Source organism: Pseudophryne corroboree, chromosome 8, assembly GCF_028390025.1.
Source record: "Pseudophryne corroboree isolate aPseCor3 chromosome 8, aPseCor3.hap2, whole genome shotgun sequence".
In the NCBI taxonomy this organism is placed as follows: Eukaryota; Metazoa; Chordata; class Amphibia; order Anura; family Myobatrachidae; genus Pseudophryne; species Pseudophryne corroboree.
In genome coordinates, this window is record NC_086451.1 from 136,024,749 (window position 1) to 136,052,524 (window position 27,776).

At 49.3% G+C, this 27,776-nt stretch overlaps 1 protein-coding gene across 3 annotated transcripts in view; it reads right to left on the reverse strand.

The window, feature by feature from the left end:
* TAF7L (TATA-box binding protein associated factor 7 like) overlaps nt 1-27,776 on the reverse strand; it is a 156,127-nt gene that overhangs the window by 69,389 nt on the left and 58,962 nt on the right. For all 3 annotated transcript variants that reach the window (XM_063936953.1, XM_063936952.1, XM_063936951.1), the window contains exons 4-5: nt 5,281-5,359; nt 4,405-4,538 (exon numbers count right to left, since the gene is read on the reverse strand). In XM_063936953.1, the coding sequence (XP_063793023.1) occupies nt 4,405-4,538; nt 5,281-5,359 (213 nt within the window). The remainder of the gene's footprint in view (nt 1-4,404; nt 4,539-5,280; nt 5,360-27,776) is intronic.

A 27,776-nucleotide genomic window follows, 5' to 3' on the forward strand; every position in this document is an offset into this window, starting at 1 on the left:
TACTTCTGGGAGAGAGGCCAATTCCTTTTGAAAGAAAATGGATAAGGCCGAAATCTGAACCTTAATAGATCCTAATTTTAGGCCCAAATTCACTCCAGTTTGTAGGAAGTGAAGAATACGGCCCAGATGGAATTTTTCCGTAGCAGCATTCCTGGCCTCACACCAAGAAACATATTTTCGCCATATTCGGTGATAATGTTTTGATGTCACGTCCTTCCTAGCCTTTATTAGTGTAGGAATGACCTCATCCGGAAATACCTTTTTCCGCTAGGATGCGGCGTTCAACCGCCACGCCGTCAAACGCAGCCGCGGTAAGTCTTGGAACAGACAGGGCCCCTGTTGCAACAGGTCCTGTCTTAGAGGAAGAGGCCACAGATCTTCTGTGAGCATCTCCTGCAGAACCGGATACCAGGTCCTTCATGGCCAATCTGGAACAATGAGGATTGTTCTCACTCCTCTTTTTCTTATTATTCTCAACACCTTGGGAGAGGAAACGCATAAACCGACCGGAACACCCACGGTGTCACTAGGACGTCCACAGCTACCGCCTGAGGGTCTCTTGACCTGGCGCAATACCTTTGTAGCTTTTTGCTGAGACGGGATGCCATCATGTCTATTTGGGGCAGTCCCCACTGACTTGCAATCTGCGCGAAGACTTACTGATGAAGTCCCCACTCTCCCGGATGTAGGTCGTGTCTGCTGAGGAAGTCTGCTTTCCAGTTGTCCACTCCCGGAATGAACACTGCTGACAGTGTGCTTACATGATTCTCCGACCAGCGAAGAATTCTGGTGGCTTCCGCCATCGCCACTCTGCTCCTTGTGCCGCCTTGGCGGTTTACATGAGCTACTGCGGTGACGTTGTCTGACTGGATCAGAACTGGTTGGTCGCAAAGTAATGCCTCCGCTTGACGTAGGGCGTTGTATATTGCCCTCAGTTCCAGGATGTTGACTTGACCAAAGACCTTGGAAATTTCTTCCCTGTGTGACTGCTCCCCAACCTCGGAGGCTCGCGTCCGTGGACACCAGGATCCAGTCCTGAATGCCGAACCTGCGGCCCTCTAGGAGGTGAGCACTCTGCAGCCACCACAGAAGAGATACCCTGGCTCTGGGGGACAGGGTGATCCGCTGATGAATTTGTAGATGTGACCCGGACCACTTGTCCAGTAGGTCCCATTGGAAAGTCCTCGCATGGAACCTGCCGAAGGGAATGGCTTCGTATGATGCCACCATCTTTCCCAGGACTCGAGTGCAGTGATGCACTGACACCTGTTTTGGCTTCAATAAGTTCCTGACCAGAGTCATGAGTTCTTGAGCTTTTTCTGTCAGAAGAAAAACCCTTTTCTGGTCTGTGTCCAGAATCATGCCCAAGAAAGTCAAACGAGACGTAGGATTCAGCTGCGATTTTGGAATATTGATAATCCAGCCATGTTGCTGTAACACCTTCAGTGAAAGTGATACGCTGTTCAGCAACTTCTCCCGTGATCTCGCTTTTATGAGGAGATCGTCCAAGTATGGGATAATTGTGACACCATGCTTGCGCAGGAGCACCATCATTTCCGCCATCACCTTGGTGAAAATCCTCGGGGCCGTGGAAAGCCCAAACGGCAACATCTGAAATTGGTAATGACAATCCTGTACCGCAAATCTCAGGTACGCCTGATGAGGAGGATATATGGGAACATGCAGGTATGCATCCTTTATGTCCAGAGATACCATAAAATCTCCCCCTTCCAGGCTGGCGATAAACCGCTCTGAGCGATTCCATTTTGAACTTGAACCGTTTTAAGTAAAGCTTCAGGGATTTTAAATTCAAAATGGGTCTGACCGAACCGTCCGGTTTCGGGACCACAAACAGAGTTGAGTAGTATCCCTTCCCTCTTTGAAGCAGGGGAACCTCGACCACCACTTGTTGAAGACACAATTTTTGAAATCGTATGTAACACTATCTCCCTTTCTAGGGGAGAAGTCGGTAGCGCAGATTTGAAAAACCGGCGAGGGGGCACCTCTTCGAATTCCAGCTTGTATCCCTGAGAAACAATTTCTATTGCCCAGGGATCCACCTGTGAGTGAACCCAGATGTGGCTGAAAAGTCAAAGACGTGCCCCCACTGGAGCGTACTCCCTCAGGGGAGCCCCAGCATCATGCGGTGGATTTTGCAGAGGCCGGGGAGGACTTCTGTTCCTGGAAACTAGCTGTGTTGTGCAGCTTTTTCCCTCTGCCCTTACCTCTGGCAAGAAAGGACGATCCACGTATTCTTTTGCTTTTATTTGAATGAAAGGACTGCATTTGATAATGAGGCGCTTTCTTAGGTTGTGAGGGAACATAAGGCAAAAAATTCGATTTACCTGCCGTAGCTGTGGAGACGAGGTCCGAGAGGCCTTCTCCAAATAATTCCTCACCCTTGTAAGGTAAAAACTCCATATGCCTCTTTGAGTCGGCATCACCTGTCCACTGTCGGGTCCATAAGACTCACCTAGCAGAAATAGACATAGCGTTTATTCTGGAACCCAGTAAACTAATGTCTCTTTGAGCATCCCTCATATATAAGACAGCATCTTTTATATGCCCTAGGGTCATTAAAATGGTATCCTTATCTAGGGTCTCAATTTCCGCTGATAAGGAATCTGTCCATGCTGCTACAGCACTACAAACCAAGGCCGACGCAATTGCCGGTCTGAGTATCGTACCAGAATGTGTGTAAATGGACTTCAAGGTAACCTCCTGCTTGCGGTCAGCAGGATCCTTGAGGGTAGCCGTATCTTGGGATGGCAGCGCTATCTTTTTTGATAAGCGTGTCAATGCTTTGTCTACCCTAGGGGAGGATTCCAACCGTATCCTGTCCTTTGGCGGGAAAGGATACGCCATAAGAATCCTTTTGGGAATCTGCAGTTTTTTGTCTGGAGTTTCCCAAGCTTTTTCGCATAATTCGTTCAGCTCATGTGAGGATGGAAAGGTGACCTCAGGCTTCTTTCCTTTATACATGTGTACCCTCGTGTCAGGGACAGGGGGTTCCTCTGTGATATGCGATTTTGCATCATCGTAGTCGACACTGGAGTCTGAATCCGTGTCGGTATCTGTGTCAAGTATTTGGGATAGTGTGCGCTTCTGAGACCCCGAAGGTCCCGGCGACATTGGGACAGACATGGTTTGACTCCCTGACTGTTCCCTAGCCTCAGCTTTGTCTAATCTTTTGTGCAATAAATTTACATTAGCACTTAAGACATTCCACATATCCAACCAGTCAGGTGTCGGCGCTGCCGACGGAGACCTTACATTCATACACTCCCCCTCCTCCTTAGGTGAGCCTTCAACCTCAGACATGTCGACACACGCGTACCGACACCACACACACACAGGGAAATTCTTTTCTGAAGACAGGTTCCCCACCAGGCCCTTTGGAGAGACAGAGAGAGAGTATGCTAGCACACACACCAGCGCTATATGACCCAGGAAAAACACAGAATGTTTACCCAGTAGTGCCTTTATGTATGTATATGCGCCAATTATGTGCCCCCCCCCCTCTTGAAAACCCTCTGTCACCGTGAGTAAGCAGGGGAGAGTCCGGGGAGCTTCCTCTCAGCGCTGTGCTGTGGAGAAAATGGCGCTGGTGAGTGCTGAGGGAGAAGCCCCGCCCACTCGGCGGCGGGCTTCTGTCCCGCTCAAAATTCTTAAAAACATGGCGGGGGCTCTTTATATACATGTACAGTGCCCAGCTGTACATGTATATATGTACTTTTGCCACAGGAGAGGTTTATATTGCTGCCCAGGGCGCCCCCCCCTGCGCCCTGCACCCTTACAGTGACAGATGTGTGTGAGGTGAATGGGAGCAATGGCGCACAGCTTCACTGCTGTGCGTTACCTCTATGAAGATCAAGATGTCTTCTGCCGCCTCTGAAGTCTTCTTTTCTACTCATACTCACCCGGCTTCTATCTTCCGGCTCTGCGAGGAGGACGGCGGCGCGGCTCTGGGACAGACGGCGAGGGTGAGACCTGCGTACCAATCCCTCTGGAGCTAATGGTGTCCAGTAGCCTAAGAAACAGAGCCTTGAAACTCAGAGAAGTAGGTCTGTTTCTCTCTCCTCAGTCCCTCGATGCAGGGAGTCTGTTGCCAGCAGGCTCCCTGAAAATAAAAAACCTAACTAAAATACTTTCTGACAGGAAACTCAGGAGAGCTCCCTGAAAGCACCCAGTCTCCACTGGGCATAGTATCAAACTGAGGTCTGGAGGAGGGGCATAGAGGGAGGAGCCAGTGCACACCCAGATCCAAAGTCTTTCTTAAAGTGCCCATGTCTCCTGCGGAGCCCGTCTATCCCCATGGTCCTTACGGAGTCCCCAGCATCCTCTAGGACGTTAGAGAAAGTGCATGTGTAAGGTACAAGGCAGTACATATACAGGTAAAGTTACCTGGCAGATATCAGCAGTCTTGTAAAAAGTCTTCTTGTCAATGGTTTTCATGCATTCCAGTACACATGGAACATCAACTAGCTTTGCCGCAAGTGGAACCCTGTCAACGCGCACAATCCCATGGCGCCCGTCCGCTGTGAACAGTGACAAATGAAATTAAAGAGGGCCTTAAGGAAAGGGACCCATTTCTTTTTTAATGGGGAAGACACCCACCAACACAAGACTAACATGAAAAATAGAAAACTGTGGGAGCTTAGAGAAAAATCGCAAATTATCTTTCCAAAATGAGACATCTAGTTACGAAAATAATAGGGAGAAGTCGCTAGATAAGAAGTGATGTGTAGTCTGCAGTAAGTAAAGATAGTTTCTGGATGTCTTCAGATATAAACATTCAGTTCTTGCCAAGTTCCCCACCCAGTGACAAGATGACCTCTTGGGTTGTTACCGAAATCTCAACAGTCACTATCCAGACTGTCAGAATCCCGACAGCGGAATTCTGGCAGTCAAAATCATGACGGATACCGGTAAGTAACCCTAACCCACCCCTCCCGCAGCCTAAACCTAATCGTCCATCCTCCGCAGCCTAACCCTTACCTGTCGCTCCATCCTTCATGCATCATTCTAATATGTACACAGCTTACTACTAACCCCTTACGGTCGGGATTCTGACCTTTGGGATCCTGGCTGACAGGATTCAGACTGCATCCTGACCTCTGTTGGGGGGAACCTAACAATGACTTACACTCTAAGCAGGACTGAAAGTACTGTCCCTGGAACGATAAAGAGTAGTTCCAGAAGCAATAGCTATTAGTGTGACCTATTAAGAGAGAAAATATTTATCTATGCAAAGAGCCTCTCTATTTGCTTTTAACTTACGATGCAATTCAATGGAAAGCCTGTCTTTTGCGTTGACGCTCCCAGACTGGACCATTCTTCGAACTGTGGATGCATACTCCTGAAAGGAAAATTATTATCAGGGATTTCCAAAGAACTTAAAGATCAAAAAAAAATATCCATTAGTATCGGTCTGTCTCCACCACTCGGCTGTCAGTAAAAAAAATTGTATTCATCACTATAATTCATTATTCATACAAATCCAATATATCATGTAGCATTGTATTGTTATCAATGATTTGTAAGGTGGCACAGAGCGCTGCAGCACCAAACAGTGACAAAAACCAGGACATACTTATAAGTGGGCAGACAACACAAATGCAGACATGAAAACAAAGTGCAGGTAGATTGGGATACGGTTAGCGGTCATGTGAGTCGCCAGAATGCAGACACCACTAGGAATCCCGGCACCGGAACACCAACTGCCGACATCCCGAAGGTAAGTGTCGGGGCGACTCTCTTCCTCTTCCCCTCCCCCGTCCCCCCGAGTTTTAGCCGCCACACCTAGTGTCTTTGCCCTAGCCTCTGGCCAGACGGGTTAGGCTAGGGGTAAAATTATTACCCCGACCCCTGTCGACGTTCTCACGGTCAGGATGCCGCTGTCGGTAATGTGACCGCCGGTATTTTGTATCACACCTGGCAGATTACCATGTATAGGAAGAGGGCAGAGCTGAAAAAGGAGCAGCCTTGGCTCAGAGTGAAGGTTGGGATAGGTGTGAATGTGCATTAGTGTTAGTAGAATAGGCAGGAGCAGGGTAAGCGCTAATAAAGGGATTTGGTTTCAGACAGCAATTGAAGCAAATATCATTAATGTAATTTAGTCCTATATCTAGGACCTCTATACCACAACATTTGATTTTAACAAGATAGCACAAATCTATCCATGCTACTCAGATCTAACTGGATCATGCTGTGGTTTTACTGTACTCAGCCTCATAGAAGGGCAGGCAAATGCAAAGTGCAGTCTTATCAGCATTTTCCTTAAAACAAAAATAAATGAACAGCCAGTATTTACCCTGCACAGAAACAATATAACCCACCCAAATCTAAATCTCTCTGCACGTTACATCTGCCCCACCTGCAGTGCAACATGGTTTTGCCCAGTTGCTTGATAATTTGCTTTGCTTACAAACATGAATCAGACCCGAAGTGAAGAGTATAAAGTCTTAAGGCGGGTATACACTAACTGATAGTAGAATGCCGGCGACGGATGACTATATCATTGAACGAATAGTGTTCAACGAACTCGTGCATACACACTGAACGTTATCTGTCAACGATAACATTCAGTGACGTCACCGCCAGCATTCCCGAACATGCAGCTCAGCCCAACATTGACTTTTATGTCGTTATCGTTTATTTTTAAGACTGAAATAGCCTAGTGTGTATGGGCCTTTAAAGCTTTTAAGTAATTTACTAAAATGTTTACAGAGCTTGCAACATTTTAAACAAATATTTAGAAATAAAACAGAGAAGTGCAGAAATTATATGTTCCAAAACATAGTAGCGCAGAGCTGCAGTGCAAGTGCTGTTAAGCACATGAATGTGTGTACCGAACATTCCTTGATCATGACAGTTTGGGCATATGTGTTTGCCTGTCAACATGCAGCAATGAGAGTTTTCTTTGCTGTAAAAGATTATACGCAACTAGCTTTTACTCGCGGCTTCGCTCATGTCTGTTATTGCTCAGCAGAACTTACTTTACAAAGACAGTAGTGCCATCTAATATCGCACACAAAATTTATTTGTAAACAATATTTGCAGCTTTTCCTACAGGGATTAACACAAAAAGCTTGGTGCTACTAACTCGTGAGTAAGCCCATGGCAAAGCAGCTGGCCCTCAGATCTATGCCTGCAGCCCTAAGCATTTTTCGGGGTGTGCAGTGTGTGTGTGTGTGTGTGTGTGTATTATATATATATATATATATATATATATATATATATATATATATATACATACATACATATATACATACATATATATATATATATATACATATATACACATATCTATATATATCTATATATATATATATATATATATATATATATATATATATATATACATACACTAGGTGCTTCATCGCGCCCTACAGGCGCTCTTCACACCGTCGCAAGGGTCTACGCCCCCTTAACCCTTGCATGCCTTTCTGGGGTTTAATATTTGTATTATATGGAGTATTACCTGCATTCCTTTGTTAGTGGTTAAATATTGCACAATGAAAGGGCGTGCGATGGTGAAGGAGGCGCAGCCCCTTGCGACGGCGTGAACAGCACCTGCAGGGCACGATGTACAGAATGTAGCGGGTGCGGGGGGGACTGCGGATGGTGTCTGTAGATGCTGCGGGTGGAGGGGAGGCAGAAGTGGGGGTGGGGCCCGGATGGGGAAGGTTCGGGAGGTGCTGCGCGTGGGGGAGGGGCAGAGGAGTGGGGGATGCAGATGGGTGAGGGGTCCGGAGGCACTGCAGGTGGGGGAGGGGCAGGGGTGCCACGGGTGGGAGAGGGGCAGGTGTGGGGATGTTGTGGATGGGTGAAGGGTTCCGGAGGTGCTGTGGGATGGGTGTGCCGGGGGTTGGGTAGGGGACTGCAGGCACCATGGGTAGGGTAGGGGCAGGTACGGGTGTTGCGGCGGATGGGAAAGGAGGTCCGGAGGTGCTGCAGGTGGTGGAGGGGCAGGTGCGCCATTGGTGGGGGAGGGGTGGGTGAGGGGGGGACCGCTGATGGAGGAGGGTGTCTGCAGATGCTGCGGGTGGAGGGGGGCAGGTGTGGGGGGAGACGTATAAGGGGGTGAATGGTGGAAGGGGCCTGGAGGTGCTGTGGGTGGTGAAGGGGTGGAGGAGTGGGAGCCACGGGTGGTGTAGGGGGTCTGGAGGCACAGCATGTGGGGGAGGGGTGGAGTGCCGCATGTGGTGGAGGGGAAGGTGCGGAGGTGTAGTGCATTGGGGAGAGGTCTGGAGGCGCTGCGGGTACTGTACATGCCATAAAAGGTAGTTGGAGGGTATGCAGTAACAGGGCCAGGACAGGGGTGACAGGGTCAGTACAGGGTTGACGGGGCCAGGACAGGGGTGACGGGGCCAGGACAGGGGTGACGGGGCCAGGACAGAAATGATAGGGACAGGATAGGGGTGACAGGGCCAGGGTAGGGGCGGCAGGACCAGGACAGGGGTGACGGGGCCAGTATAGGGTTGACAGGGCAAGCACAGGGGTGACAGGGCCAGGATAGGGGTAACAGGGCCAGCATAAGGGTGACAGGGCCAGGATAAGGGTGAAAGGGCCAGGATAAGGGTGAAAGGGCCAGGATAAGGGTGGCAGGGCAAGGCCAGGGGTGACAGGGACATGACAGAACACAGGGCACGGGAGAGATTGGTATTAGGGACAAAACAGTGGTGACAGACAGATGTGTCTTACCGGAGTCACTGCTGCTGGCTGCTGCTGTTCCATTCCAACCTGTTGGGATCTGCTGCTGCTGGAGACTTGGCATGGCTGACTCTCTCAGGCTGGAGTCCTGCTTTCTCTGCCAGTCCGCATCCCTCCCCCCTTCCTCAGTCACACACCGCTGACCTCGCACAGCTGCCGGGCACTGTGGTAAGGTGAGACTGGAAATGACTGGTTAGCCCCCAGGAGATGCTGCGGCTGGAGGGAGGAGGGGGTCATAGCATGCACGTGGCGCGGACCTCACGGCTTCCGGGCACTGTGGTAAGGGGAGACTGGGAGTGACTGGTTAGCTCCCAGGAGACGCTGCGGCTGGAGGGAGGAGTGGGTCAGAGCCTGCAAGCAGCTCGGATTTCTGCAGCGCTACCCGCCAGCTAAAGTGTGTGAATGAGCTGGGCGCACTCCACTGCGGGTGGCAGCGCTGCAGCTAGCGGTGGGGTTGCCGGGGCTGGAGATAATTGAGGCAGTATGAAACCTGCACAGCGGCAGGTGCCCCACTAAACTGCAGCTAAGAAGCGTGGAGTGTGTCAGAAAGTGACGCTCCTCCGCACCAGAGAGACCCTGCTGAGTATGCCGATGTGGGGGGTCAAGCACACAGTGAGCCGGTGCCCGTCTGTCTGTATGACATACCCCTCACACACCCCCATACCTCCCAAATGCCCCGATTTTCGCGGGACAGTCCCATTTTTTGGGGTCTGTCCCGCTGTCCCACCCGCGGGTCGCAGTGTCCGGTGGTGGGGGGGGGGCAGTTGGAAAGCTCCTGTACTCGCTGTTCTGCTTAGCAGAGCAGCGGTGAATAGTGGAGACAGAGGGAGAATCAGGGGGTACGGATTACGGGGGGGGTTCCAGCAGCAGAGCCGGATTAAGGGGGAGGGGGGTGGCCAGGGGATACGTACCGTTGGCCCCACAGTTTTAGGGGGCCCCCCGGCTGGAGTAGCTCTGTCCCAGCTCAGAAGCTCCCCCCGTCCTGCCAGCAAGAGCGGCAGCATTGTGCTACAGTCAGCACACGCTGCTGCATATTGGCAGGTCTGTGGTGTTGCAGGGAGGCAGCAGTCTCCCTGCTTTCTTCTCCCTGTGCGGGTGTGTAGGGGGAGCGACCACCTCCTCTGGATTTAGCCCTAGCTGAGGGGCCAAAATCCCATAAAAAAAATAAAAACCGGAATTTGCATAAGGGGGCGTGGCCGCGCGGGCCGCGATTAGGCCACGCCCCCAACCCACAGCAGGCACAGCAATGAGATAGGGCTCCCCTGTCTCAAGTGCCCTGTGCCCCCCGGACTCATAATCAGCCCTGGGGGCATGCCAGCAGCTCACAGAGCGCTGGGCAAGCCCCCTCACTGACGAAAACGGGGGCCCTCCCGTGAAGCCACGCCCCCTTTTCGCCGAGTGTGTTTCCCTCCTTCTGCCTGGAGAAAGCTCCTGCAGAAAGCTGGGAGGTATGCACCCCTGCCTGTGACATGCCCAATGCCCATGCTATCTGCTCCTAGTCTCCTGTAGATTTGGCCAGATCTCTGTGACTCATTTGAATAACTCCGACCACTGTTGTGACTCCGCCCAGCGTTAGCAAATGAATCACAAGGTCACAGAATAGGGCTATTATATAGGAGATATACACACACACACACATATATATATATATATATATATATATATATAATAAGAATTTACTTACCGATAATTCTATTTCTCGTAGTCCGTAGTGGATGCTGGGACTCCGTAAGGACCATGGGGAATAGCGGCTCCGCAGGAGACAGGGCACAAAAGTAAAGCTTTAGGATCAGGTGGTGTGCACTGGCTCCTCCCCCTATGACCCTCCTCCAAGCCTCAGTTAGGATACTGTGCCCGGACGAGCGTACATAATAAGGAAGGATTTTGAATCCCGGGTAAGACTCATACCAGCCACACCAATCACACCATACAACTTGTGATCTGAACCCAGTTAACAGTATGATAAAACGTAGGAGCCTCTGAAAGATGGCTCACAACAATAAACAACCCGATGTTATTGTAACAATAACTATATACAAGTATTGCAGACAATCCGCACTTGGGATGGGCGCCCAGCATCCACTACGGACTACGAGAAATAGAATTATCGGTAAGTAAATTCTTATTTTCTCTGACGTCCTAAGTGGATGCTGGGACTCCGTAAGGACCATGGGGATTATACCAAAGCTCCCAAACGGGCGGGAGAGTGCGGATGACTCTGCAACACCGAATGAGAGAACTCCAGGTCCTCCTCAGCCAGGGTATCAAATTTGTAGAATTTAGCAAACGTGTTTGCCCCTGACCAAGTAGCTGCTCGGCAAAGTTGTAAAGCCGAGACCCCTCGGGCAGCCGCCCAAGATGAGCCCACTTTCCTTGTGGAATGGGCTTTAACAGATTTTGGCTGTGGCAGGCCTGCCACAGAGTGTGCAAGCTGAATTGTACTACAAATCCAACGAGCAATCGTCTGCTTAGAAGCAGGAGCACCCAGCTTGTTGGGTGCATACAGGATAAACAGCGAGTCAGATTTTCTGACTCCAGCCGTCCTGGAAACATATTTTCCGGCCTTGACAACGTCTAGCAACTTGGAGTCCTCCAAGTCCCTAGTAGCCGCAGGCACCACAATAGGTTGGTTCAGGTGGACGCTGAAACCACCTTAGGGAGAAACTGAGGACGAGTCCTCAATTCCGCCCTGTCCGAATGGAAAATCAGATAAGGGCTTTTACAGGATAAAGCCGCCAATTCTGACACGCGCCTGGCCCAGGCCAGAGCCAACAGCATGACCACTTTTCCTGTGAGATATTTTAACTCCATAGATTTAAGTGGGTCAAACCAATGTGACTTTTGGGACCCAAAAACTACATTGAGATCCCAAGGTGCCACTGAAGGCACCAAAGGAGACTGTATATGCAGTACCCCTTTTACAAACGTCTGAACTTCAGGGACTGAAGCTAGTTCTTTTTGGAAGAAAATTGACAGAGCCGAAATTTGAACCATAATGGACCCCAATTTCAGGCCCATAGACACTCCTGTTTGCAGGAAATGTAGGAATCGTCGAATTTCCTCCGTCGGGCCTTACTGGCCTCGCACCACGCAACATATTTTCGCCAAATGCGGTGATAATGTTTTGCGGTTACATCCTTCCTGGCTTTGATCAGGATAGGGATGACTTCATCCGGAATGCCTTTTTCCTTCAGGATCCGGCGTTCAACCGCCATGCCGTCAAACGCAGCCGCGGTAAGTCTTGGAACAGACAGGGTCCTTGCTGGAGCAGGTCCCTTCTTAGAGGTAGAGGCTACGGATCCTCCGTGAGCATCTCTTGAAGTTCCGGTTACCAAGTCCTTATTGGCCAATCCGGAGCCACGAATATAGTGCTTACTCCTCTCCATCTTATCAATCTCAGTACCTTGGGTATGAGAGGCAGAGGAGGGAACCCATACACTGATTGGTACACCCACTGTGTTACCAGAGCCTTTACAGCTATTGACTGAGGGTCCCTTGACCTGGCGCAATACCTGTCGAGTTTTTCCCAACGGTTTATAATCATGTGGAGGACTTCTGGGTGAAGTTCCCACTCTCCCGGGTGGAGGTCGTGCTGAGGAAATCTGCTTCCCAGTTGTCCACTCCCGGAATGAATACTGCTGACAGTGCTATCACATGGTTTTCCGCCCAGCGAAGAATCCTTGCAGCTTCTGCCATTGCCCTCCTGCTTCTTGTGGCACCCTGTCTGTTTACGTGGGTGACTGCCGTAATGTTGTCCGACTGGATCAACACCGGCTGACCTTGAAGCAGAGGTCTTGCTAAGCTTAGAGCATTGTAAATGGCCCTTAGCTTCAGATATTTATGTGAAGTGATGTCTCCAGGCTTGACCATAAGCCCTGGATATTCCTTCCCTGTGTGACTGCTCCCCAGCCTCGCAGGCTGGCATCCGTGGTCACCAGGACCCAGTCCTGAATGCCGAATCTGCGGCCCTCTAGAAGATTAGCACTCTGCAACCACCACAGGAGGGATACCCCTGTCCTTGGTGACAGGGTTATCCGCTGATGCATCTGAAGATGCGACCCGGACCATTTTTCCAGTAGGTCCCACTGGAAAGTTCTTGCGTGGAATCTGCCAAATGGGATTGCTTCGTAGGAAGCCACCATTTTTACACAGAACCCTTGTGCATTGATGCACTGAGACTTGGCTCGGTTTTAGGAGGTTCCTGACTAGCTCGGATAACTCCCTGGCTTTCTCCTCCGGGAGAAACACCTTCTTTCTGGACTGTGTCCAGGATCATCCCTAGGAACAGAAGACAAGTCGTCGGAACCAGCTGCGATTTTGGAATATTGAGAATCCAAATCGTGCTGCCGCAACACTACCTGAGATAGTGCTACACTGACCTCCAACTGTTCCCTGGATCTTACCCTTATCAGGGAATCGTCCAAGTAAAGAATAACTAAAATTCCCTTCCTTCGAAGGAATATCATCATTTCGGTCCTTACTTTAGTAAAGACCCGGGGTGCCGTGGACCATCCCCACGGCAGCGTCTGAACTGATAGTGACAGTTCTGTACCATAGCCTGAGGTACCCTTGGTGAGAAGGGTAAATTTTTTGACATGAAGGTAAGCATCCTTGATGTCCCGAGACATCATGTAGTCCCCTTCTTCCAGGTTCGCAATCACTGCTCTGAGTGACTCAATCTTGAATTTGAACCTCTGTATTCAAAGATTTTAGATTTAGAATCGGTCTCACCGAGCCGTCTGGCTTCGGTACCACAATAGTGTGGAATAATACCCCGTTCCCTTTTGCAGGAGGGGTACCTTGATTATCACCTGCTGGGAATACAGCTTGTGAATGGCTTCCAAAACTGCCTCCCTGTCAGAGGGAGACGTCGGTAAAACCGACTTTTGGAAACGGCGAGGGGGAGACGTCTCGAATTCCAATTTGTACCCCTGAAATATTACCTGAAGGATCCAGGGGTCTACTTGCGAGTGAGCCCACTGCGCACTGAAATTCATTGAGAACGGGCCCCCACCGTGCCTGAGCTTGTAAAGCCCTAGCATCATACTGAGGGCTTGGCAGAGGCGGGAAAGGGTTTCTGTTCCTGGGAACTGGCTCATCTCTGTAGCCTTTTTCCTCTCCCTCTGTCACGAGCAGAAAAGAGGAACCTTTTGTACGCTTGCCAACAAAGGACTGCGCCTGATAATACTGCGTCTTATTTTGAGAGGCGACCTGGGGTACAAACGTGGATATCCCAGCTGTTGCCGTGGCCACCAGGTCTGAAAGACCGACCCAAAATGTCCCCTTTTTTAAGGCAATACTTCCAAATGCCGTTTGGAATCCGCCTCACCTGACCACTTTACTGGTAGAATTGGACAACGCACTTATACTTGATGCCAGTCGGCAATATTCCGCTGTGCATCTCGCATATATTTTAAATGCTCTATAGGCAATAATATACTGTCCTTATCTAGGATATCAATATTTCCAGTCAGGGAATCCGACCACGCCAACCCAGCACTGCACATCCAGGCTGAGGCGATTGCTGGTCGCAGTATAACACCAGTATGTGTGTAAATACATTTTAGGATACCCTCCTGCTTTCTATCAGCAGGATCCTTAAGGGCGGCCATCTCAGGAGAGGGTAGAGCCCTTGTTCTTACAAGCGTGTGAGCGCCTTATCCCCCCTAGGGGGTGTTTCCCAACGCACCCTAACCTCTGGCGGGAAAAGGTATACTGCCAATAACTTTTTAGAAATTATCAATTGTTATCGGGGGGAAACCCACGCATCATCACACACCTCATTTTATTTCTCAGATTCAGGAAAACTACAGGTAGTTTTTCCTCACCAAACATAATACCCCTTTTTGGTGGTACTCATATTATCAGAAATGTGTAAACATTTTCCCTTGCCTCAATCATGTAACTTGTGGCCCTATTGGAAATCACGGTTGTCTCTTCACCGTCGACACAGGAGTCAGTATCCGTGTCGGCGTCTGTATCTGCCATCTGAGGTAACGGGCGCTTTAGAGCCCCTGACGGCCTATGAGACGTTTGGACAGGCACAAGCTGAGTAGCCGGCTGTCTCATGTCAACCACTGTCTTTTATACAGAGCTGACACTGTCACGTAATTTTCAACAGTACATCCACTCAGGTGTCGACCCCCTAGGGGGTGACATCACTATTACAGACAATCTGCTCCGTCTCCACATCATTTTTCTCCTCATACATGTCGACACAAACGTACCGACACACAGCACACACACAGGGAATGCTCTGATAGAGGACAGGACCCCACTAGCCCTTTGGGGAGACAGAGGGAGAGTTTGCCAGCACACACCAAAGCGCTATAAACTGTATAGGGACAACCTTATAATAAGTGTCTATCCCTTATAGCTGCTTATATATATTTTTAGCCAAATAAGTGCCCCCCCTCTCTGTTGTACCCTGTTTCTGTAGTGCAGTGCAGGGGAGAGTCTGGGAGCCTTCCTACCAGCGGAGCTGTGTGGGAAAATGGCGCCGTGTGCTGAGGAGATAGGCCCCGCCTCCTTCTCGGCGGGCTCTTCTCCCGCTTTTATCTGGAAAACTGGCAGGGGTTAAATACATCCATATAGCCCAGGGGCTATATGTGATGTATTTTTTGCCATAGGAGGTATTTACATTGCTGCCCAGGGCGCCCCCCCCCAGCGCCCTGCACCCTCAGTGACCGCAGTGTGAAGTGTGCTGGGAGCAATGGCGCACAGCTGCAGTGCTGTGCGCTACCTTAATGAAGACAGGAACGTCTTCTGCCGCCGATTTCTGGACCTCTTCACTCTTCAGCATCTGTAAGGGGGCCGGCGGCGCGGCTCCGGGACCCATCCAGGCTGTACCTGTGATCGTCCCTCTGGAGCTAATGTCCAGTAGCCAAGAAGCCCAATCCACTCTGCACGCAGGTGAGTTCGCTTCTTCTCCCCTTAGTCCCTCGATGCAGTGAGCCTGTTGCCAGCAGGTCTCACTGAAAATAAAAAACCTATTTAAAAACTTTTACTTCTAAGCAGCTCAGGAGAGCCACCTAGCCCGCACCCTTCTCGTTCGGGCACAAAAATGTAACTGAGGCTTGGAGGAGGGTCATAGGGGGAGGAGCCAGTGCACACCACCTGATCCTAAAGCTTTACTTTTGTGCCCTGTCTCCTGCGGAGCCGCTATTCCCCATGGTCCTTACGGAGTCCCAGCATCCACTTAGGACGTCAGAGAAATTATATATATATATATATATATATATATATATATATATATATATATATATATATATATATATATATATATATATATATATATAAGGTGTGTGATGTTGTACCTGATGTCTGAATAAAAACCCTGTTGGCTCTAATAACAGTCTGGTGAGTGCACTCTATACAAGACTTATATATATATATATATATATATATAATAAGATTTTACTTACCGATAAATCTATTTCTCGTAGTCCGTAGTGGATGCTGGGGACTCCGTCAGGACCATGGGGATATAGCGGCTCCGCAGTAGACAGGGCACAATAATAAAAGCTTTAGGATCAGGTGGTGTGCACTGGCTCCTCCCCCTATGACCCTCCTCCAAGCCTCAGTTAGGATACTGTGCCCGGACGAGCGTGCATAATAAGGAAGGATATTGAATCCCGGGTAAGACTCATACCAGCCACACCAATCACACCGTACAACCTGTGATCTGAACCCAGTTAACAGTATGATAACAACGAAGGAGCCTCTGAAAAGATGGCTCACAACAAGAATAACCCGATTTTTGTAACAATAACTATGTACAAGTATTGCAGACAATCCGCACTTGGGATGGGCGCCCAGCATCCACTACGGACTACGAGAAATAGATTTATCGGTAAGTAAAATCTTATTTTCTCTGACGTCCTAGTGGATGCTGGGGACTCCGTCAGGACCATGGGGATTATACCAAAGCTCCCAAACGGGCGGGAGAGTGCGGATGACCCTGCAGCACCGAATGAGAGAACTCCATGTCCTCCTCAGCCAGGGTATCAAATTTGTAGAATTTAGCAAACGTGTTTTCCCCTGACCAAGTAACTGCTCGGCAAAGTTGTAAAGCCGAGACCCCTCGGGCAGTCGCCCAAGATGAGCCCCCTTCCTTTTGGAATGGGCTTTTACCGATTTTGGCTGTGGCAGGCCTGCCACAGAATGTGTAAACTGAATTGTATTACAAATCCAGCGAGCAATCGTCTGCTTAGAAGCAGGAGCACCCATCTTGTTGGGTGCATACAGGCTAAACAGCGAGTCAGATTTTCTGACTCCAGCCTTCCTGGAAACATATTTTTCAGGGCCCTGACAACGTCAAGTAACTTGGAGTCCTCCAAGTCCCTAGTACCCGCAGGTACCACAATAGGTTGGTTCATGTGAAAAACAGAAAACACCTTAAGGAGAAATTGAGGACGAGTCCTCAATTCTGCCCTGTCAGAATGAAAAATTAAGTAAGGGCTTTATATATGATAAAGCCGCCAATTCTGACACACGCCTGGCTGAAGCCAGGGCTAATAGCATCGTCACCTTCCATATGAGATATTTTAAGTCCACAGTGGTGAGTGGTTCAAACCAATGTGACTTTAGGAAACTCAAAACAACATTGAGATCCCAAGGTGCCACTGGGGCACAAAAGGAGGCTGTATATGCAGTACCCCTTTTACAAACATCTGAACGTCAGGCACTAAAGCCAGTTCTTTCTGGAAGAAATTCGACAGGGCCGAAATGTGAACCTTAATGGACCCTAATTTTAGGCCCATAGACAGTCCTGTTTTCAGGAAATGTAGGAAACGACCCAGTTGGAATTCCTCTGTAGGGGCCTTCTTGGCCCCACACCACGCAACATATCTTCGCCAAATGCGGTGAAAATGTTTTGCGGTTACATCCTTCCTGTCTTCGACCAGGGTAGGGATGACTTCATCTGGAATGCCCTTTCAGGATCCGGCGTTCAACCGCCATGCCGTCAAACGCGGCCGCGGTAAGTCTTGGAACAGACAAGGCCCCTGCTGGAGCAGGTCCTTTCTTAAAGGTAGAGGCCACGGGTCTTCCGTGAACATCTCTTGAAGTTTCGGGTACCAAGTCCTTCTTGGCCAATCCGGAACCACGAGTATCATTCTTACTCATCTCCCTCTTATGATTCTCAGTACTTTTTGTATGAGAGGCATAGGAGGGAACACATACTCTGACTGGTACATCCACAGTGTTACCAGAGCGTCCACCGCTATTGCCTGAGGGTCCCTTGACCTGGCGCAATATCTAGTTTTTTGTTCAGGCGGGACGCCATCATGTCCACCTTTGGTTTTTCACAACGGTTTACAATCATGTGGAAGACTTCTCGATGAAGTCCCCACTCTCCCGGGTGGAGGTCATGCCTGCTGAGGAAGTCTGATTCCCAGTTTTCCACTCCCGGAATGAACACTGCTGAGAGTGTTATCACATGATTTTTCGCCCAGCGAAGAATCCTTGCAGTTTCTGCCATTTCCCTCCTGCTTCTTGTGCCGCCCTGTCTGTTTACGTGGGCGACTGCCGTGATGTTGTCCCACTGGATCAATACCGGCTGACCTTGAAGCAGAGGTCTTGCTAAGCTTAGAGCATTGTAAATTGCCCTTAGCTCCAGTATATTTATGTGGAGAGAAGTCTCCAGACTCGATCACACTCTCTGGAAATTTTTTCCTTGTGTGACTGCTCCCCAGCCACTCAGGCTGGCATCCGTGGTCACCAGGACCCAGTCCTGAATGCCGAATCTGCGGCCCTTTCATAGATGAGCACTCTGCAGCCACCGCAGAAGAAACACCCTTGTCCTTGGAGACAGGGTTATCCGCTGATGCATCTGAAGATGCGATCCGGACCATTTTTCCAGCAGATCCCACGTAAAGGTTCTTGCGTGAAATCTACCGAATGGGATCGCTTTGTAAGAAACCACCATTTTTCACAGGATCCTTGTGCAATGATGCACTGATACTTTTCCTGGTTTTAGGAGGTTCCTGACTAGCTCGGATAACTCCCTGGCTTTCTTCTCCGGGAGAAAACATCCTTTTCTGGACTGTGTCCAGAATCATCCCTAGGAACAGTAGACGTGTCGTCGGAAAAAACTGCGATTTTGGAATATTTAGAATCCACTCGTGCTGTCGTAGAACTACTTAAGATAGTGCTACTCCGACCTCCAACTGTTCTCTGGACCTTGCCCTTATCAGGAAAGCGTCCATATTTCTTTTAAGAAGAATCATCATTTCGGCCATTACCTTGGTAAAGACCCGGGGTGCCGTGGACAATCCAAACGGCAGCGTCTGAACTGATAGTGACAGTTCTGTACCACGAACCTGAGGTACCCTTGGTGAGAAGGGCAAATTTGGACATGTAGGTAAGCGTCCCTGATATCCAGTGACACCATATCGTCCCCTTCTTCCTGGTTCGCTATCACTGCTCTGAGTGACTCCATCTTGATTTGAACGCTTGTATGTAAGTGTTCAAATATTTCAGATCTCACCTAGCCGTCTGACTTCAGTACCACAATATAGTGTGGAATAATACCCCTTCCCTTGTTGTAGAAGGGGTACTTTGATTATCACCTGCTGGGAATACAGCCTGTGAATTGTTCCCAATACTGCCTCCCTGTCGGAGGGAGACGTTGGTAAAGCAGACTTCAGGAACTTGTGAGGGGGAGACGTCTCGAATTTCCAATGTACACCTGGGATACTACGTGTAGGATCCAGGAGTCCACTTGTGAGTGAGCCCACTGCGTGCTGAAACTCTTGAGATGACCCCCTACCGCACCTGAGTCCGCTTGTACGGCCCCAGCGTCATGCTGCGGACTTGGCAGAAGCTGTGGAGGGCTTCTGTTCCTGGGAATGGGCTGCCTGCTGCAGTCTTCTTCCCTTTCCTCTACCCCTGGGCAGATATGACTGGCCCTTTTGCCCGCCTGCCCTTATGGGAACGAAAGGACTGACACTGAAAAGACTGTGTCCTTTTCTGCTGAGATGTGACTTGGGGTAACAAAAGGTGGATTTTTCAGCTGTTGCCATGGCCACCAGGTCCGATGGACCGCCCCTTTATACGGCAATACTTCCATGTGCCGTCTGGAATCTGCATCACCTGACCACTGTCGTCTGGCAGATATGGACATCACATTTACTCTTGATGCCAGAATGCAAATATCCCTCTGCGCATCTCGCATATATATAAATGCATCCTTAAAATGCTCTATATAGTCAATAAAATCTTGTCCCTGTCAAGGGTATCAATATTTTCAGTCAGGAAATCCGACCAAGCCCCCTCAGCGCTGCACATCCAGGCTGAGGCGATTGCTGGTCGTAGTATAACACCAGTATATGTGTATATACTTTTAGGATATTTTTCAGCTTCCTATCAGCTGGCTCCTTGAGGGCTGCCGTATCTGGAGACGGTAACGCCACTTGTTTTTATAAGCGTGTGAGCGCCTTATTCACCCTAAGGTGTGTTTCCCAACTCGCCCTAACTTCTGGCGGGAAAGGGTATACCGCCAATAATTTTCTATCGGAGGAAACCCACGTATCACACACTTCATTTAATTTATCTGATTCAGGAAAAACTACAAGTAGTTTATTCACACCCTACATAATACCCTTATTTGTGGTACTTGTAGTATCAGAAATATGTAACACCTCCTTCATTGCCCTTAACATGAAACGTGTGGCCCTAAAGGAAAATACGTTTGTTTCTTCACCGTCGACACTGGAGTCAGTGTCCGTGTCTGTGTCTACCGACTGAGGTAAATGGGCGTTTTTACAAGCCCCTGACGGTGTCTGAGACGCCTGGACAGGTACTAATTTGTTTGCCGGCCGTCTCATGTCGTCAACCGACCTTGCAGCGTGTTGACATTATCACGTAATTCCTAAATAAGCCATCCATTCCAGTGTCGACTCCCTAGAGAGTGACATCACCAATACAGGCAATTTGCTCCGCCTCCTCACCAACATCGTCCTCCTACATGTCGACACACACGTACCGACACACAGCACACACACAGGGAATGCTCTGACAGAGGACAGGACCCCACTAGCCCTTTGGGGAGACAGAGGGAGAGTTTGCCAGCACACACCAAAAACGCTATAATTATACAGGGACAACCCCTTATACAAGTGTTTTCCCTTATAGCATTTTTATATATGTAATCATATCGCCAAATAAGTGCCCCCCCTCTCTGTTTTAACCCTGTTTCTGTAGTGCAGTGCAGGGGAGAGCCTGGGAGCCTTCCTCACAGCAGAGCTGATCAGGAAAATGGCGCCGTGTGCTGAGGAGAATAGGCCCCGCCCCCTTTTCGGCGGGCTCTTCTCCCGGAGTTTGTGAGATCTGGCAGGGGTTAAATACATCCATATAGCCTCAAGGGCTATATGTGATGTATTTTAGCCATAAAAAGGTATTATACATTGCTGCCCAGGGCGCCCCCCCCAGCGCCCTGCACCCTCAGTGACAGTTGGTGACTGTTGGTGAAGTGTGCTGACAACAATGGCGCACAGCTGCAGTGCTGTGCGCTACCTTATGAAGACTGAAAGTCTTCTGCCGCCTGTTTCTGAACCTCTGGACCTCTTCAACTTCGGCATCTGCAAGGGGGGTCGGCGGCACGGCTCCGGGACGAACCCCAGGGTGAGACCTGTGTTCCGACTCCCTCTGGAGCTAATGGTGTCCAGTAGCCTAAGAAGCAAATCCATCCTGCACGCAGGTGAGTTTTCTTCTCTCCCCTAAGTCCCTCGTAGCAGTGAGCCTGTTGCCAGCAGGACTCACTGAAAATAAAAAACCTAACTTAAACTTTTATTCTAAGCAGCTCAGGAGAGCCACCTAGATTGCACCCTTCTCGTCGGGCACAAAAATCTAACTGAGGTTTGGAGGATGGTCATAGGGGGAGGAGCCAGTGCACACCACCTGATCCTAAAGCTTTTATTATTGTGCCCTGTCTCCTGCGGAGCCGCTATATCCCCATGGTCCTGACGGAGTCCCCAGCATCCACTAGGACGTCAGAGAAATATAGATAGTACAAGGTTATCCACCTAGTGGAACAGATAGCACTCTCCAAACTTTATCTCAATTAATCAGCAAAGAGAATTTAATAAAGGTAATCTCACAGTTCCAGTTTAAAGTCCAATTCCGACGTTTCGGTCCACACCAGGACCTTTGTCAAGGAGTTACAGCATGGTTACAGCAGACATCAGCACAGCACGGTCAGCATAAATGGGAACTGTTGTTACAGAGGACTTGCCTCACCGGCCCCCATTATATACCCCTCCTATTGGCGCTAGTCCCACCTCTCCACTTCCTGGGAGTTATGTGGAACGCATTGCAGGACCATATGCAGCACTTCCTGGTACCCAGGAAGTGTGCTGTGTCCGTGCGAGCCGGCCCGAGCAGCGGGCGCGTCGTGGAACGCAAACCGGAAGCGCGTGTTGGAACGCACGCGTCACTTCCGGTCTTTGCGCAAGTTGTAGTTTCCATGGTAGCGGTGAAACCGCTACTAGTCTCAATCGTGTGTGTTGTGTTGTTATTATTCTCATTCAGAGGTGCATAGTCCTATGCTACTTGTTGGCAGAGTTATGTGAGAGTGCAGGGATCTGTATGTATGTATGTATGTATGTATGTATGTATGTATGTATGTATGTGTATATATATATACATATACACACATACATACATATATACATATACATACACACATATATACACACACACACACACGATTTTAATTACCTACCGGTAAATCCTTTTCTCGTAGTCCGTAGAGGATACTGGGGTCCATTTAGTACCATGGGGTATAGACGGGTCCACTAGGAGGCATGGGCACTTTAAGAATTTTAATAGTGTGGGCTGGCTCCTCCCTCTATGCCCCTCCTACCAGACTCAGTCTAGGAAACTGTGCCCGAGGAGACAGACATTCTTCGAGCCAAGGATAGATAAGGATAGTGGTGAGATTCCGAACCAGCACACACAAGAGGAAAGCCATGCTAACCAAACTTGGAACAGGAAAAGCAACGGCTGAATCAACATAACATTTACCAAGTAACAGGGCAGGACGAACGAAGCACTGAGCGAGCGCCCAGTATCATCTACGGACTACAAGAAAAAATCCTATTTTCTCTTACGTCCTATAGGATACTGGGGTCCATTTAGTACCATGGGGATGTACCAAAGCTCCCAAACCGGGTGGGATAGTGCTCACGCTAGGCTGTTTTAGCAGGGCACCGCGTCCTGCCGATTTTTTAAGGTCAAAACCCGCCCTGCCCTTTCTGTGGCGCCCTGATAAAACAGCCGCCTGCTTTGTGCCCTCCCAGCGTGTAAAGATGCCGTGCACATGCGCGCGGCATCCATTCACGCTGTGAGAGAGCTTGCTGGCCCCCCCCGAACAGTGACGCCGCCGGCTGCCCACGTCCCCTATCTGTGGGCTGAACCGCCCACTTGTAGTACGTAGATTGGCCACGCCCTCTATTTGCATGACCACGCCCCGTTTTGGCGCGCGCACTTGTGTCCCTCACAGTCTGGCGCACTGCCCCACAGCTATTGTGAACACTATGGGAGAGTGCCGAGGTTCCTGCAGAACTGATTGACCAAACTGAAGGTTCTCAGAGGCCAAAGTATCGAACTTGTAGAACTTAGCAAATGTGTTCGAACCTGACCAAGTAGCTGCTCAGCAGAGCTGTAAAGCAGAGACATCCCGGACAGCCACCCAGGAAGAACCCATCAACCTTGTAGAGCGGGCTTGTGCAGATTTTGGACATGGCAAATTTGCCGTGGAATAAGCATGCTGGATAGTAAGTCTGATCCAGCGTGTAATAGTCTGCTTTGAAGCAGGACACCCAATCTTATTGGGATCAAAAAAAACAAACAGCAAGTCCATCTTTCTGTGACGAGCTGTTCTTTTCACATACACTTCCAAAGCCCTCACAACATCCAGAGACTTTACAGTAGCAAAGGTGTCGGTGACAACCGGGACCACAATAGGTTGGTTGATGTGAAACACAGACACCACCTTAGGAAGAAATTGCTGATAAGTTCGGAGTTCAGCTCTGTCCTCATGGAAAGTTAAATAGGGACTTTTGTGAGATAAAGCCCCCAGCTCCGACACACGTCGCTGAAACCAAGGCCTACAGTGTGACGGTCTTCTACATAAGATTTTTATGTCCACCTCAAACCAGTCCGATTGGAGGAAATGCAGCACCACATCGAGATCCCAAGGTGCCGTGGGAGGCACAAAGGGAAGTTGGATGTGCAGAACACCTTTCAAGAACGTCTGGACCTAAGGGAGAGAAGCCAATTGTTTCTGAAAGAAAATGGATAAGGCCGAAATCTGGACTTTTATGGAGCCCAGACATAGGCCTTCATCCACTCTTGCTTGTAGAAAAAGCAGGAACCGTCCTAGATGAAATTCCACCGCAGAAAATTTTCTGCTCTCACACCAAGAGACCTATTTCTTCCAAATACGATTGTAATGCTTAGACGTTACCCCCTTCCTGGTTTGGATCATAGTCGGGATAACCTTGTTAGGGATCCCTCTCCTGGCTAGAATCAGCCGTTCAACTTCCATGCCGTCAAACGTAGCCGCTGTAAGTCCTGATAGATGAACGGCCCCGTTGCAGAAGATCCTTGCGAAGAGATAGAGGCCATGGATCTTCGAGGAGCATCTCTCCAGAAGGTCCAAGTACCAGGCCCTTCTTGGCCAGTCCGGAGCAATCAGAATTGCTTGAACCTTTTCCCTTTTTATACTCTTTAGAATTCTTGGGATCAGAGGAAGTGGAGGAAACACATACACCATCTGATAGACCCATGGAGTCGTCAGGGCGTCTACCGCCACCGTCTGTGGATCTCTCGACCTGGAACAATACCGCCTGAGCTTCTTGTTGAGACGAGAGGCCATCATGTCGATCTGTGGATATCCCCATCGATTTGTCAAGCACCTGAACACTTCCGGGTGAAGGCCCCACTCCCCCGGGTGCAGGTCGTGTCTGCTGAGGAAGTCTGCTTCCCAGTTGTCTACTCCCGGAATGAAGACCGCTGACAATGCCACAGCGTTTCTCTCTGCCCAGAGGAGAATTCTTGACACCTCTGACATTGCTGCTCTGCTTTTCATTCCGCCCTGTCAGTTTATGTTACTGCAGTCACACTGTCTGACAGGACCTGAATGCCCTGATCTTGAAGAAGATGTGAGGCCTGCAGAAGAGCGTTGTATATGGCCCTGAGTTCCAGAATGCGGATTGGAAGGACAACTTCCTGACTGGACCATCTTTCTTGAAACTGCACTCCCTGAGTGACTGCTCCCCAACCTCTGAGGCTTGCATCTGTGGTTAGCAGACTCCAGTTCTGAATTCCGAACATCGACGAGGTGAGAAGTCTGTAGCCAGCACAGAAGGGAGATCCTGGCTTTTGGCGACAGACTGATCCTCTGGTGCATGTGAAGATGCGATCTGGACCATTTGTCCAACAGATCGAGCTGGAAGGGTCTTGCGTGAAACCTTCTGTATTGAAGAGCCTCGTAAGAGGCCACCATTTTCCCCAGAAGGCGAATGCACTGATATCCGGGTTGGCTTCAGGACATCCTGAACCATCAACTGGACTACTAATGCCTTTTCCAATGGAAGGAACACCTTCTGTGAATGGGAGCCTAAGTGTTGGCTCTAGGTGAGATTTCGGAAGGTTCAGAATCCACCCATGATCCTGGAGAGGTTTGTTTGAGAGAGCAATGCTGTACAGCAACCTTTCCCTGGACGGTGCATTTATCAGGAGATCGTCCAGGTACAGAATTATGTTCACTCCTTGTTTGCGGAGTAGAAGCATCATCTCTGCCATCAGCTTGGTGAACACAGTCGGTGCCGTGGAGAGGCCAAACGGCAGGGCCTGGAACTGGTAGTGACAGTCCTGCAGTGCAAACCGTAGATAAGCCTGATGAGGAGGCCAGATTGGAGTGTGAAGGTATGCATCCTTGATATCCAGAGACACTAGGAATTCCCCCTCCTCCAGACCTGAGATCACCGCTCTCAGAGACTCCATCTTGAATTTGAAAACTCGTAAGTACGGGTTCAACGACTTGAGGTTCATAATTGGTCTTACCGAATCGTCCGGGTTCGGTACTACAAACAAGTTGAAATAGTACCCCTTGTTTAGCTGATCAGGTGGAACTGGAACAATGACACGAGTCTGTACCAGTTTTTGGATGGCATGTTGTAAAGTTATACTTGCCTCTTGTGAAACTGGCAAGCCTGATTTGAAGAATCTGTGAGGTGGGAGTTCTTGGAACTCCAGAAAAAAAGGAAAATAACACAATATTCCAAAAGACCGGCGCTAAAATGGGCACTATTCACCAAGCTGCTCTGTAGAACACAGGGGTAGTCAATCCCAAAATGAAAATTTAAACAAACAGAAAAAACACTGCACTTCTTTGAGGAAAGAGATCTAAACCAGGTAAGGTGAAATTAAATTATAAATGATTTATTAATAAAATGATTACCAAATAAAATGCTTTCTTGTGCAATTCTTAAAAAATACAAACATGTAATATCTGTTTTGAAGCAGCTGAGAAATATAACAGCATTGCATGAAGTATAAAAAATAGTCACCCCTTTAGAGTTGTGGATTCCATAAGCATAATAGGGTGGTTATATGAAGTTAGTGTGTCCTGTTCCTTATGATGTGACCTTTAAGATGAAAGTTCGGCGATAGGTTTGGTATAATGGGTCCTGGCTGTATGATGCTATTCAAGCTGAACAAATGGGGTCGGAGGTCTGCCAACTATAGGACCCCATTTCTTCAGCCTGGATAGCATCATACAGCCACAAAGAGCCCTTCAGGGAGACACAGAGTTGTTTGGAGCCCCCCCCCCCCCCCCCTCCCCTAACCGCTACTGCCAAGCTTAGCCGGGTCACAGACTAAGTACCCTGATAGGGTACTTAGTGCACTAATAGTCGCTCTCCTCCTGCCATGACCCCCTGGTGCCGCTGAGGTAATCTGGAGTCACACTGGAGAAGATGCACGTCCCTGTCCTGTCAGCCTCTGTATCCACTGCAGAGGGAAAATGGCGCTGGTGAGCTGCTGGATCCTCTCATAGTGAAGCCCAGCCCCTTCAATGGCGCACGGTCTTCCCGCTTTTTTTATACTGGCTGAGGAATCTGGTGCTTAAAATGGAGAGAACCATTTTAAGGCTGTGGTGCCAGTATGGGTACTGTGGGGGTCATTCAGAATTCATCGCTCGCTAGCTAGTTTTAGCAGCCATGCAAATGCTATGCCGCCGCCCACTGGGGAGTGTATTTTAGCTTAGCAGAAGTGCGAACACTTGTGCAGCCGAGCTCTGCAAAAACAGTTTGTGCGTTTCAGAGTAGCTCTGAACCTACTCAGCGCTTGCGATCACTTCAGCCTATTCGTGTCCGGATTTGACGTCATACACCCGCCCAGCAAACGCCTAGCCACGCCTGCATTTTTTCAGACACGCCTGCATTTTTGCAAACACTCCCTGAAAACAGGCAGTTGACACCCAGAAACGCCGCCTTCCTGTCAATCTTCTTGCGGCCGTCAGCGCGACTGAAAACTTCGCTAGAACCTGTGCACAACCCTTTGTACCCGTACGACGCTCGTGCGCATTGCGGTGCATACGCATGCACAGAAATGCAGATATAGAGATATCTCTATATCTATCTATCTATATATCTATATATGTATATATCTATATCTCTTACGTCAGAGGTTCCCAAACTGTGTGCCGTGGCTCCCTGGGGTGCCTCGGGACAATTGCAGGGGTGCCCTGGGTTGGTGGTCGAGGACCAATTCAAATTATTCATGGTCAATATAATAGGCAAATCCAGTGCTGGTGGCTGCCAGTCATAAAATATGTGGCCAAACAGAAGCAAATCTTGTCCCTCACCACACAACTGACCCTAAGGATGACATATAAACGCGATCTACTTAATGTAATATTTCTTTCTAAATTTCTCAATAAGATACTTTTGACCTAGGGGTGCTGTGAAAAAAATTCTGATATTCTAGGGCGCCGTGATTAAAAAAAGTTTGGAAACCACTGTCTTACGTCCTAGAGAATACTGGGGTCCATT